A 14,256-nucleotide genomic window follows, 5' to 3' on the forward strand; every position below is an offset into this window, starting at 1 on the left:
ACATGTTTCTTGTCCAGCCAAAATGCATGCTCATTATATCACTGTGCAACAGGAGTTATGAAAGGGATATCTGTTGTCTCGGATTATGATTAATGTTTTATTTAGGTCACTTTAATGTGATATAAATTATAACTTAAAACATCTTACAAAAGTTTCCTATCCACACCCCCAAAAGAAATAACACACACTACAATGTATACTGGTGTGTCTGTTTTTTAATCCCGCTGTAGGACTTTGCTCAGCGGCTCCTATACTTGGCTCATTCATTCAGGTGAGGCAGCGTCATGCACTTGTGCCCATTCTCTCTGCCCTGCCCCACCAGTGCCCATGCCAAAAATAGAACTAGAGTCACCATATTTACACTATTTACAGAGTCCACTTAATCTTTAGTTGTTGGAAGGGGAGTCTTCTTCACCCTGTCTTGCTTGTTCCCTCTGTTTTTTGGCAGGTGTAGGTGAAATAATTTGTCCAGGGTGACTTGTCTTTCCCACTTTTTCTGGATGGTCTTGAAGTGGTGCATGACTGTGTTCTTAAACAAGTCCATCATCCTGTTCATGTCAACTGTGTTGGAGTGCCACTCCCAGTTGAATAAAAGTTCTTTAATGCAAGCTGTTGGTATTGGCCCTTCTTCCCCGATTCCCTCATCTTCAGAAGAAATTTCCCTTTCTTTTCTTTGAACTGCTCATTGCAAAGTGCTGTAAGTTCCTCCACTGTGAGCTCGTCGTCATGGCCTTGTAGCAGTTCCTCCACATCCGCCTCATCCACCTCCCCCATGACCAAGTGTTCTGCTGTGGAAACAATGTCTTGCATCACTTCAGGTGCTTTGGCATCTTCAGCTGCTTCATCTGCAATTACACCCTGGGAAAAGGAAGGAACCAGTTTTCTCTAGGCTGCATGAAGTGATTTCTGTAACACTCCATCCCAGGCACTTTTGATGAATGATATGGCATGAAGAATGTTGAACTCAGTCTTCCAGAATTCTTTCAGTGTTTTATCTAAAGAATGGGTCACGTCAAAGAACCTTGAGAAGAGTGCTTTTCTGTACAGATTCTTAAAGCAGGCATTGACTTGTTGATCCATAGGCTGAATAAGAAAAGTTGTTTTGGGAGGCAGGAACTCAACCTTGATGAAATCATAGTCTATCAGAATAATTTCCTCTAACTCTTGTGAGTGGGCAGAGGCATTGTCCAGAAGCAGAAAAGCTTTTATTGGCAAATAGTTCTCTGTCAGGTACTTCCTGACACTTGGAGCATACTCCTCAAAAATCCAGTCCTAAAAAACTGACTGGTCTACCCAGGCTTTGGTGTTTGATTTCCACATTACAGGTAGTTTTGATTTTATAATCTTTTCTCCAAAGCATCTTGGGTTTTCTGAGTGAAACACCAGCAGAGGCTTCAGCATGAAGTCTCCACGAGGTGTGTGAGCCTATCTTTCATGGGCTTGTGACCTGGAATCCTAGCTTCTTCTTGGGTTATGTAAACCCTACTTGCCAATCACTTCCTGAAAATCGCTGTTTAGTCCCAATTCAAAATCTGTTCTAGCAGACAGCCTTCTCTCTCTATTAATTCTTCAAATTCCTTGAAAAATTTCTGTGCACCTTCTTTGTCAGCACTAGCTGCCGCTCCTTGTCTCAAAACACTGTGGATGCCACTTCTTTTTTTAAATCATTGGTACCTTCCCCTCCTTGCTTTAAATTCCTCTGTTTGCTGTGAGCTACTTCCTGGAATTTTTTTGTAGGTCTTCAAAGATGAGCTTAGCTTTCTCACAGATCATGGTCTGGGTTATTGGATCTCCCTTCATCTGCCATCTCTGGGCACTAACACAAGTACTGTGTCTCCTCCTTTGAAATCTCTAAGCTGTGTGTTTCTGTTATATGTTCTTTGTGCGTTTCCTGTGTCTTTTCTACATGTTGTTTTACTACAAGCATTATTGTTTTTAACCACTTCTGCAAGTTTGTAAAATTCTCTATCACACTTTCAAAAAGGAGGCATTTTTCTCTTCCCAGTTTTCCTTCACTATATCCAGCAAGCCTCAGGAATGCTGGCAATATAGACGTTCAAATGGAGAAGTCCCATATGAGACTCCGGATACAAAATACAAGAGATCAAGGACCAACTGGTCCCAGTTTTTCCATCCTGTTACATGGCTTTTCTTAACTGAGACTTTGAGGGGTTTTTTTTAATGTTCAACTAACCCATCTATCTACTGATGGTATACAGAGGTCCTTATCAATTTTAATTTAAAGAACTAGCACACTTTGCACATTACTTTGGGTATAAATAGGGTCCCTTGGTATGCAATCTCTCATGGAATTCCTACTCTGAAAAAATACTAATACTAGTTTTTTAGTGACATATCTAGCATTCATTCTTCTTAAAGGCACTACTTCAAGGAATTCTGTGGCCTAGACAATTATTACTAGTACATACTGGTGTCCCTTACTACATTTCACCAGTAGACTGAATGTCCACTGCTGTCTGCTCAAATGGGACTTCCACTACAAGCAGGGGTATCAACAGATTCCTAAACCCTGGTTTTGGTGCTATATTTGGATATTCTGAGTAAGTCACACAGAAATGTACTTCCTTCATAATATAAGGCCGATAGAATCTGGCTAAAATCCTCGCCTTTCTTTTATCTATCCCTAGGTGATCACCCAGAAAGTGGCTATATAACAATTCCATTACTAGTTGTATTTTTTTAAGGCTTTAGCATTTACAGCTGATTTATTATATGTTCTCTTTCTTTAGTCACAATGTATTGTAAGTCATTGGGTATTTCAAAGTATGGCTATGAAGTGTCTCTCTGTTTACCCCCCCCCCCCAACTCTAAACAAATTCTGGTCAGCTCTACTTCACGTACTGTCTTCCCAATGGGCCTTCTTAAAATTTACCCGACTCATCTGTAGGTTCACCAAGTCCCCAACATTCTTAATAGTAGCCTGCCTTGAGGTGGAAGGTTTGGTCTCTTTCTGTACAAAGCAGGAGCAGCTTTTTTTCCCTCTTCATTTAATTCATCCTTTAAAAAGAGTAATTGATGAAAGTAGTTTTCTTTAGGTATGGATACTGGCAGTTTCCCTAAACCTACTTCAATGGTTCTCTTACTTGCTGTGTTCTTAGAGGCTTGCTTCTGTGTTTTGTCTGTTTCACTCCTCTGGTACAACAGGCCAAAACCTGTGCCCTGTCCTAGTTCCATTTTCCGTATCCTCAATGTGAGATTCATCTGTCTCTATCCTAGTTTCAATTCCCACTTATCAGAGTGTTTCCACCTGTGAGCCCACTGCTTTCAGTTTCTGTAATAATTTATTTTCTTGTCTAAACCCTTACTTTATCTCTTAGTCTGTTCTGAACTGAGGGCCTTTCTCTGTCACTTTCAGTACTGACCTCTCTTGTTAGTCTACCAGCTGGAGTATTTTGGTACAATTCAGTGTGAAGTTTATCCAACTCATCTACCCAGATCCAAATTTTAGTTCCTTTAGATGATTCTAGTTTTACACTATTTTCTTTACTGGGTCAATATATCTCTGACAACAAATCTGGTTGTATGCCTTTCCTCACAAATGTTCAAAATTTCTTTAAATTGGGAGGAATCACAGCCAATTATTACATCATGTGTTAAGTTAGGTACTAAAACAACTAAGTACAATACTTTGCCAAGGAGAATCTGCTTTTCTAGTCGAGTTGCAGGGTACTCCTTTTAGTCCCCATATACACACATTACTTCCATGATCTGTTTACTTACTACGATCTATATGCATACACACAAATGATTTATCTTACATAATCATACTTCCAGAGTCTAATAAACCTAATAACTTGTTTCTTTCTACTAAAACATTGCATTTCACAAGTCTAGTTAGAGCACAGCAACAAAGAGCAAATTCAAAAGTTCCTGTAGCAAATAAGAATTCAGCATAATTGCACAGATATAAGAAGTCAGCACTGTTATACTTCAGAGGTACATTTTCGGGCACAAACTGTTTACTAGTCTGTATGCTAACACAGGTACACAGCTAGTTTTTATACGTACAACACTGTTACCATTAGTTCAGCAATATTGTGTTATCTACCCTGGTTAAGAACGTTTAAAGCAAACTAGTTCAGAAAACAAAATTTTTGCTTGTTTGTTTATTTAGAAGCATAGGCATACTCTTAAGTGAAGGCTTGATATTAGCCCTTAGAATACGCAAGCCAGATTTAGTTTATTTCTATTAATAACAAGAGTGCTAGTAAAACAACTAATATTTAAGGGGATTTAGGATTAATATGACACACCCACTTTCTTAGTCACTAAGTAGTACGTTCTTAAAATTATTTACAGACTTTTCTAATATTTCCTTTTTATCATGCACTTCAGTTATTAAATAAAATTTTAAAATATGCAGTAAATCAGCCATTTGTAATCTTACTGAGTCTGTTCATAAGGAACATCCAATTATGAAGCTTGAAAACATGCGTCTCTAGGGAAACACACCACCTGTAGCAACACGTCTCAACCTTTTAAAGCAATAATTCTGAATAAAGCCAAAAAAATGGGGAGACAAACTCAAGCACAGATTTTTAAATATTGCTCTTATAAACTTAGAAAGGTGCTAAAGCATCAGGCTTTACATTAGCACACATTTTCAGAAGAATATTAAGTCTGAGACTCAATTGCCTGTCATTATTTAGTGATGTCAATCAATACTTTGTCAGAAAACCTCAAATGTTATAGGTTAATAGGTTAATAGTAGGCTGGTGTTCCAGAGGAACATTAGTAGTCCAGCCACAACATCCCAAATTATAGGTACCCATTATCATGACAGATTTATACATAGCTTTGCCCCCTTTCAATGAGGGATAAACGGGCTAGATCCAGGGTGTATTTACAATTGTCTAACTATTCATCCAGGTTATGCTTAAAGAGGGTTAGGAACTACATTGCTTTATATCCGAAGGAAGTCTATTCCATAAAACAGGGATTCTCTGGGATATATACAAACAGCAGGTCCTGTTTATGCTTTGTTGGTTTTGGTGGAAATTAAGACTTCCTGAGTAGTGTTTAGGGTATTATTACTTTTGCAAAAGACTGCATTCTTCAAGGATCTATATGCTAAACAGAGGTAACTTCCCAAGAGTCTGTAGGAACCAGAAAATAGAGTGAAAGACAACAGTTTAAAGTGATCTGTGTAGTACAAAAAAGACATATCCTTGATTATCTTGGTGAGTAGACATTGCAAGCTCTTAAGATGGGTCGTACGGTTAGACAAGTACATAACAAATGTGTCATTATACTCTAATATGGGCCTAATGAGAGAAGAGTAGAAGGGGGTGATAACTTACTTAAATATGGAAGAAATTCCTCGGTGATTAGCTTGGCTAAATAAAAGATTTTCTTAAAAGTGGACACATAGTGATCAAAGTATAGCTTGCTGTCATTGAAACTGCTCAGGTTCCTAATGAATGAGTCAACTTTCAAAAGGGGAGTCACCTATGTGGTAGGTGCACTGGTGTTTAATTTAGCCAAAGGACACAGTGTTGTATTTCATGGCATTTCGTTTTAGGCTGTGGTCCACTACTTACTGGTACGTGTCTTTCCTCCCTGAAGCATCTGGAAGTGAAATGGGAAGTAAATAATAGCTCTATGTTTGCAGTCACTGTGATGACCCACCACAGGACCAGTAATCAAGGAGCCTCAATCCCCACCAGTGGCAACAGTGGGGGACATACACTGGAATGTCTATGGGTACACACATAGGATTTCCAGATGCAGCTGTCTGCATCAAGTGCAAGTTCCCTTAAGAGCACACGGAGATCATAATCAGTCCAGGGCTGGTTTCTCTCCTTTCTCCAGATCCCCAATAGGACTCCCCACTGACATAGCTATAGAGTTGAGATCCCAGCTGAGTGGCCAAGCCAAGACCTCCAGCACCCTCTCTGTCCAACCAGAGCTTCATGTACACATGCACACACACACCTGGGAAAGGCTGGCACAGGTTTACTAGCTATGCCCCCTTTTGCCCAGACTATAAGGTAGTTATCACTGCCACCAGCTAACTCCTTATCAGCTACATTAAGGCCCTTAACAAAGGGTGTCCAATCTTACTGTGTAATATTAATATTAACACAAATGGAAGTTTCACCAAGAGCAAGGCTATTAGGAGTGGCCCACAGTGTCACAAAATAAATATGCAAGTACTCTCAAAACTTAAATATGTCTCAGAAAGATAACCTACAATGAAAGGTTTAAATATATTTAACAATAAATAATAAAATAACAAGAAAATACTCAGTATATATTCACAGTGACATCAGAGTTCAAAACCACAGGAAATATTTAAAGCAACATTGCAGGACAGTCTCAAATAAAGAAAATATCTAAACTAAGCTTCACTATATTCCTGACTGAATCTAAGAGAATTACTATACTCTAGTTAACTTACTTAACAGCAGGGCAGATGTGGTGAATGGATCTTCTAGTTGTTGTTGTTAGGCCAAAGACAGAATACAATATGCTGTCTCTCTCAAAAGACTTCTTAAATTAATCTCAAATATTACTGCTGGGATAGCTTGCAGAATGACAATTTCTTGTCATCTGACTCTATCTCGAGTGAAACCTTTACTGCTGGAAGCTAGCAGTATTTAGCATCTGCCTGTGAAAATACTGTGACAAAGGGAAAGACTGCCAGGCCAGCTAGCTGGAATTTTGTAAATAATTATGTAATTTGTGAATACTGATATGATTTTTGTAGAAGTGTGACAGACGGAGATATTGCCAGCCCAGCTACCTGGAATTTTGTAAGTGGTTGTGTGTTATTTGTGAATGTCAACATGCTCATGTAAGATGCTTGTGTTACAAATGTATTAGAACTGTATGTTGTCTGTATATCAAACTGTTGGTACAGTAGTGCGTGTTGAAAGGGTTTGTAAAGTATTGAGCTTAAAGATGTATCCACAGTGTACCCTACTGGAAAAGAACAGAAATGTATATAAACTATTGCAACTGTATAAATGTATATATTTTAACAGTGGGAACTGGAACATAGAAGGTTAACTTGCAAAACTTCAGAAAAATAGTTGAAATTAAATTATTTTATAACTGCACCATAAAAGATGGTTTCAATGTAGCAAGGAGACAGGATGTCTAAAACTAGGGAGCTTTCTGCATTGTCTTGTAAGTGTTTTATTGCTTTATATCTTCCAGCAGCTGCAAAGATATAAGAGTTATGTATTTTTCACAGGTAGATGCTAAAGGCCGGCAGTTTCTAGCAATGGGAGTTTAGTTTGGAAACTAAAATCAGATGACAAGAAGTGATGTCATCCTGCAAGCTAACCCAGCAGTAACATCTGAGTATTAATTTAAGAACTCTCTAAGAGAGACAGGGCATTTTGTATTTTGTCTTTGATCTGACAGCATCAGCTGGAAAACCCATTCACCACATCTGTCTTGCCTTGTTCTGTAAGTAAATTAATTAGGGAACAGTCATTTCTTTTAGATTCAGATAGGAATATAGTGAAGTATAGCTTAGATGTTTTCTGTATTTATTTGCGACTGTCCTGCAATGTTGTTTTAAGTATTTCCTGTGACTTTGAACTCTGATGTAACTATGATTATTTACTGAGCATTTTCTTGTTCTTTTATTATTTATTATTAAATATATTTAAACCTTTCATGGGGGCTGATATTTGTGAGACATATTTAAGTTCTGAAAGTACTTGCATATTCATTTGGTGACACTGTGGGCCACTTCTAATAGCCTTGCTCTTGGTGAAACTACCACTTGGATTAATAGTAACATTCTGCAGTAAGATTAGAAACCCTTTGTTAAGGACCTTAAAGTAGCTGATAAAGAGTTGGTTGGTGGCAGTAATAACTAACTTGTAGTCTGGGCAAAATGGGACACAGCTAGTAAACCTGTGCCAGCCTTTCCCAGGAGTGTGTGTGTGTGTAAATCAAATCTCAAAGAGTGTGAATCTGCTACTTGGACAGGGACACAAAGCAATGGTTGGAGAGAGAGGGTGCAGAAGGTCTTGGCTTGGCAACTCAGCTGAAATCTCAACTCTATAGCTGTGCCAGTGGGGAGTCTTACTGGGGATCTGGAGAAAAAGGAATAAACCAGTCCTAGACTGACTGTGTTCTCTGTGTGCTCTTAATGGAAATTGCACTTGATGCAGAGAGCTGCATCTGGAAATACTGTGTGTGTAACTTGTCATCCTCCCAGTGTGTATGTCTCCCACTGTTGCCAGTGGTGAAGATTGAGGCTCCTTGATTACTGGGCCAGTGGTGGGGCGTTACAAATACATAGACCTCAGATCTCTGGCAGATGATGGAAGTCATAAAACAATTGCATTTCTTCATGCTTTCAGGATTAGTAATTACTTCACACTAAAGAAAATACAGAAAATTCCCTAGTAGAGATATTGTGTCTCTTGCTGCTATAAAGTAATTTAGTTTTAGCTATTTTTCTGAAGTTAATCTCCTGTATTCCAGTTCCCACTGTTAAAATATATACATTTAAATGGTTACAACAGTGTATGTACATTTCTGTTCTCTTCCAGCACGGCACACTGTGGATACATCTTTAAGCACAGTTTGTTTGTGTCTTTCGGCTTTTCCCGGTTAGGGGTCGCCACAGCGGAACTCCGGTCCGCTAATGATTGGTAGTGGATTTTTATGTACCGGGTTACTAGTCCTGATGCACAACCTTCAACGAAGGCACGCCCCATTCACCTATGCCTCCACAAAGAAGACGCTCTAACTGAGAATCGAACGGGACAACGTCTTGCTATGAGGCGACAACGCTACCACAGCACTACCACCGCAGTTCTCATACATCTTTAAGCACAGTACTTTACAAAATACCTTTTTTACCTCATTTCATCTGAGTGACACCTCCAGTTAACTCCTCCTGACACCTCTAGGCATTAAATACTGTTTGTTCATATCTGTATCATGCTATATACAAGGTTATAAAAGATTTTATCTCAAAGCTTACACAATAGCAAACTCAACTACATTAATAGTTGACCTCTGTCTAGTGCAGGTAAGCAGATATTAACTGTTATTTTTATGATATTAATTTATATAGATATAATTTTCACATTTTTCTGAATATCTCAACAACCAAATAACACAGACAGAAGTCCTTAGCTTCATATGAAAGCTCTCAGCTAAATGAATAAAATACTGCTGAGAGTATGTGTGTAACTTGAGTGGTTGCGGAGATATTGTAAGTTATTTACAAAATATTACAAATGTAATAGTTACTGTGTTTACTGTGACTTACAAAATGTGGTTTAAGACATAGAACCTAAAGAATACTACCACTATGAAATAGCTTGTGCTGAAGAGGTTGCCATTTATACTTATTTCATAATGCCTATTGTTCCAGAGATATGAACATTTGTTTGAACTGTGAGGACATAATCTGATTCTGTCAAAAGGCTTAGGTTCTGCCCATTGGAACTTACAGTGCAAACTTCCTAAGCTCCATTGGAGTGAATGAGTTAACACACGTCTGTGCAGACTAGTTTGATATATACATGGCATACAGTTCTAATACATTTGTAACACAAGCATCTTATATAAATCATGTTGATATTCACAAATGCCATATAATTATTTACAAAATTCCAGATAGCTGTGCTGGCAGTATCTACCTTTGTCACAGTTATCTGCAGATTTTGCCAGCCTCAGGCCCTTGATGTCAACCTTATCATCAGGGAAGTACATACTAAAAAAAAGTGGTCCTATGACATTTCCTGGGGGCACCACTTGTAACTACTCTTTTTGAAGACAACATGCCTCCAACACTAGTAGACTGGGTTCAGTCTACGAACATGTGAGGTATTGCCAGATATGCCAGGAGAAGTAGGGCAGTAAATGTGCAACATAAGCCAGAACAGCTAGTTGGAATTTTGTAAAGAATTATATGTCACTTTATATCAAACTTATTTGTACAGATACTTGCGCTGAAAAAATGTATTTGTAAAGTTGTTTGTGTTCAAAATGTACCAACAGTGGGTCCCAACTGTACTGCAACTGATTAAATATATATGTTTTAACAGAAGATACTGGAAGAGAAGAGGTTAATCTCAGTCCAGCTAACTTTGAAAAGTAGAAAGAAATTGAACTACCTCATTTAGGCCAGAAAGACTGTATCTTACAATTCTGATTGCAGCCAGAGACTTAATGTAAGTGCTAGAATACTTTATTAGCCCCTGTTGGAAGAGTGGAAGTGTTTTATGGTTTTAATGCTATAACACATCTCAGCAAAGCTCTGTCTGTGTGTATGGTAACACATATGTGCTAAATTATGGTTCGGTTTCTAGCAATGGGGGTAGCATGGGAACCAGAAGTCAGATGACCAGATGTGTGTGATACCATTCTGTAATCTAGGACCAAAAATGATGCTTTAATACCAGATGAGAGGGAAGTCTCAGAGCAGTCTGTTTTTGGAACCTGACAAAGAAACACCCCTCGCCTACTTCATCTTGCCTTGCTCTAGTAAGTGACCAGAGAAAAGTAATTCTTTAGATTGGTCAGGAAAATATAGTGAGATGAGTTAAATACTGTTTTTCTGTATCTGTATGAATCTATTCTTCTGCGTTATTTTAATATTTCCTGTGACTGACACTTTGGAGTTTATTGTAAATAGATATTCCATATTTTCATGTTCTTTTATTATTTATTAAATACATTTAAAATTTTCATTGTGTATAGTTTTTTAGAGAATATTTTAAACTTTGAGAGTACTTATATCTATTTGGTGATTCTGTGACTACTCCTGAAAGCCTTACTGCACTGGTCAAACACAATCATTTTTATTAACATTAATTTCACTCAGTATAATTGGGTACCCTTGCAAGAGCCTTAGAGTAGCTGGCTTTGGAGTGTCTAGTGGAAGTGTAAGTACCTTATAGTCTAGGCAGAAGGGGGCACAGCTAGAAAATCTGTGCCAGCCTTTTGTGTGTGTGTGTGTGTGTGTGTGTGTGTGTGTGTGTGTGTGTGTGTGTGTGTGTGTGTGTGTGTGTGTGTGTGTGTGTGTGTGGGCGCTCGCGCGCAAATCAAATCTAAAAGTGCGTGTATGTCAGCTACTTGGAGCAGGGAGACGAAGCACTGCTTTCACAGACAGCGTGGTGGAGGACTTGGCTTGGGCACTTGGTTGAGGACTTAACTCTGAAGCTGTGGCAGTGGGGAGTCTTACTGGGGACCTGGAGGTGGACAGATGTACAGAAATCCAGACCCTGGGCTGACTGTGTTGTCTGTGTGCTTTTAACGGAAATTGTGCTTGATGCAGAGAGGTCTGCATCTAGAAATACTAAGTGTATTCATTTGTATTCCAAGTGAACGCCCCTCTCCAGTGTCAGTGGTGAGGATTCAGGCTCCTTGATTACTGGTCCAGAATGGGGACGTCACACTTGTTTCAGAGACATGGTTGTATATAGGCAGGGTCCACCAGCTGACCTACACAGCTATTAGACTGCTCATGTTTTTGTTATTCAGTTTTGTTTTGGACAAAATAATGTCTTTACTGTGTGGTCCTATTTCTCAAAAACATATTTTCTATCATTTTAAATACTACAGCAAAAATACAGTTTTGACTAATGCAGTCTGACAACCACATAGTTGGACTGCTACCAACTCAATGCATTTAGTGCTATAAACTCATACAAAGTGTGTTGTTCTGAAAATTGTATAAGAACATCGAAACACATTACAGAAATGATGGCATTTGTATGTAGGTTAATTTAAGGTCATAACTGACTTTACCAGCTAACAAACTGGAACTTATTAAAACCAATGGATTAAAAATAAATGTGTAGCAAGTAGTTCTGTCCAGATGTCATTTAGCTGCTACATTCTAGATTAATTAAGACATACCTGCTCAAGACTGTTAGTGCTATATGCAAATTCCATATAGGAGTGCTGTATATTTCCTAACACTGTAATGTTATTTTTAATCTTCAAGATCATAGCCTCCCAAAGAAACAGTGAGACAACTTTAATTAGTATTTAACTGTTTATTCTTTCTCTAAGATGCAACAATCTTAAGAGTGAGAATATTAAAGTAGGAGAGGTGTGTAGGGTGAAGACCCCACATGAATGTACAGGAATGTTTGTTCTCTTGCAAAAACTGGTTTTATGTGTTTATTTTGTGTGTGTTGTATTTGTAATAGTATGTACAGCTTCAAGTACATGTTATGGCATAAAAATAACATTCAAATGAATTATTTTATTAAAATGCAAGATGCAACTACTCTTTTTGCCTTTGAGGCTAGGGATACAAAGTAAGTACATTTTACATTTAAGTGTCCCAATATAAATTCCTGAAAATATGCTGAAGAATTTTGGAGATACCATACTTACTAGATAGGATTTCAAATAGCTCATATAATCAGGGTAAAAGCCCTCTTGACATTTGTCAGGAGAATAGCAACCTTAAGAGAGTCATCAACATGCATGGACAGGTAGGCTTAATGGTAATGGTGATTTATTTTATATAATTTAAAATGTATTAAATCAGATTACATATTATATATATATATATATATATATATATATATATATATATATATATATATATATATATATATGGGTCTACTTTGTTTCATTGAAAGCTCATTTCACTGAATTTTCACCCTGACCAAATCACTAAAAGCTCAAATTACTGAAAACTCATTTCACTGAAGTGAAGTAATGGCACTGTGTAGAGTACTGTAAGGCAATTAAAGGGTATATGTCCTTTTACCCACTGTAGTGTGATCCTGGAGTTAGAATATACAGTTAGGGGGAATGTGGGGAGGCAGAGCCCCCACACTGGTGGGTGTCGGGGGCATAGCCCACCCACCTAGTTTGGTTTTATATTATATTTCACCAAAAGCTTCAAAACAATACATTTAAACCATAGACATACATACTTATAATACCAATCACTAACTCTTTCCAGAAGACAATAAATATCCAAACTAAGTGGGGGGGTACGTACCCCACACCCTCCAATGTGGGGGGTTGTGCCCTCCACACTCCACTAACTATATATACTAACTCCAGGATCACACTACACTGGGGAAAAGGACATATACCTTTTACTTGCCTTACAGTACTCTACACAGTGCCAGTACTTTACTTCAGTGAAATGAGATTCAGTGAAATTAGTTTTCACTAATTTAAGCTTTCAGTGATTTGGTCAGGGTGAATTTAAATTCAGTGAAATGAGCTTTCAATAAAACAAACTAGACCCATAAATATATATATATATATATATATATATATATATATATATTCATATGTGTGTGTGTGTGTGTGTGTGTGTGTGTATGTATGTATATACATCTATATGACAAAAGTTTAGAGGTGAGTTACAATACTTTGGGGAAAAAAACAATGGCTGTTTCAGCATGACAATGCTTGTCATTGTTCTAACCTTTGGCATGTAGGAGAGCCACTGTAAAAGGGTGCAGACGCCTTCAAAATCATCACAAACTGTTGCATGCGTCACACCATTGTTGTGCATGATCTGTATCCCTCCCAGCTGATTATTCGAGGTGTATACTTCTCTTCCAAGTACCTAAAAGACAGAATGAAAAGAAGATGATCCTAGCGTAAAAAGACATGTTCTCAAGTTGGTAACAGATGCCTAGTACTCAACCAGTACAAAAAAAAAATACCAGATCCAATATGAAATAGCACATGTATTGTTAAGAGACTGTTAAGCTGTCAAACACAGATGAGGTTGTAACTCATGTAGCTCACTTGATTCATATACGGGATATGAAAAAGATCCGTGGCCTACCAGCAGTGCTGCGCAAATGCTGATTAAATACATAACACACTTCTATAAATTTGTAATGTCTGAGAAAAGAGTTACAGTGCACTGCTGTCATGTGCCTCATTTACAGTAAGAACTGAGTAAAGCAATTCTCAGCACATACTTACTTTTTGTCCCTAGGTTACATTTCTGAGGGATGATAAAAATGTCCATTGTCCAGCTGACTGTTAAGCACTGGCCAAATTGATACTTAAACAAGTATCTCTTTTAAATAAAATGAAGTCAATATAAGCTATTCTGCTTGCAAACTCTACAACAATCTTACTGCAGAAAATAACTGCATGATCTACTCTGTATGTCTACCATTACATTCACTCAAAGCACAACTGAATTTCAGCTCTGTTTTGACCCCCTCTCTTTCTGTTTTTCTTTTCAGAAATTAATCACTTTCTCTATGAAAAAAATACTCATCACTGTATGCAATTACACCTTATTTCCACCTAGCT

The 14,256-nt window shown here is 37.9% G+C and overlaps 1 protein-coding gene across 6 annotated transcripts in view; it reads right to left on the reverse strand.

Moving 5' to 3' along the window:
- Nucleotides 1–14,256, reverse strand: part of ACACA (acetyl-CoA carboxylase alpha) — a 2,143,878-nt gene that overhangs the window by 529,299 nt on the left and 1,600,323 nt on the right. For all 6 annotated transcript variants that reach the window (XM_044054575.1, XM_044054578.1, XM_044054576.1 and 3 more), the window contains one exon: nucleotides 13,406–13,549. In XM_044054575.1, coding sequence (XP_043910510.1) covers nucleotides 13,406–13,549 — 144 coding nt within the window. The remainder of the gene's footprint in view (nucleotides 1–13,405; nucleotides 13,550–14,256) is intronic.

The sequence above is a fragment of the Protopterus annectens genome, chromosome 13.part0 (assembly GCF_019279795.1).
Source record: "Protopterus annectens isolate FY-2018-M chromosome 13.part0, PAN1.0, whole genome shotgun sequence".
Lineage (NCBI taxonomy): Eukaryota > Metazoa > Chordata > Ceratodontiformes > Protopteridae > Protopterus > Protopterus annectens.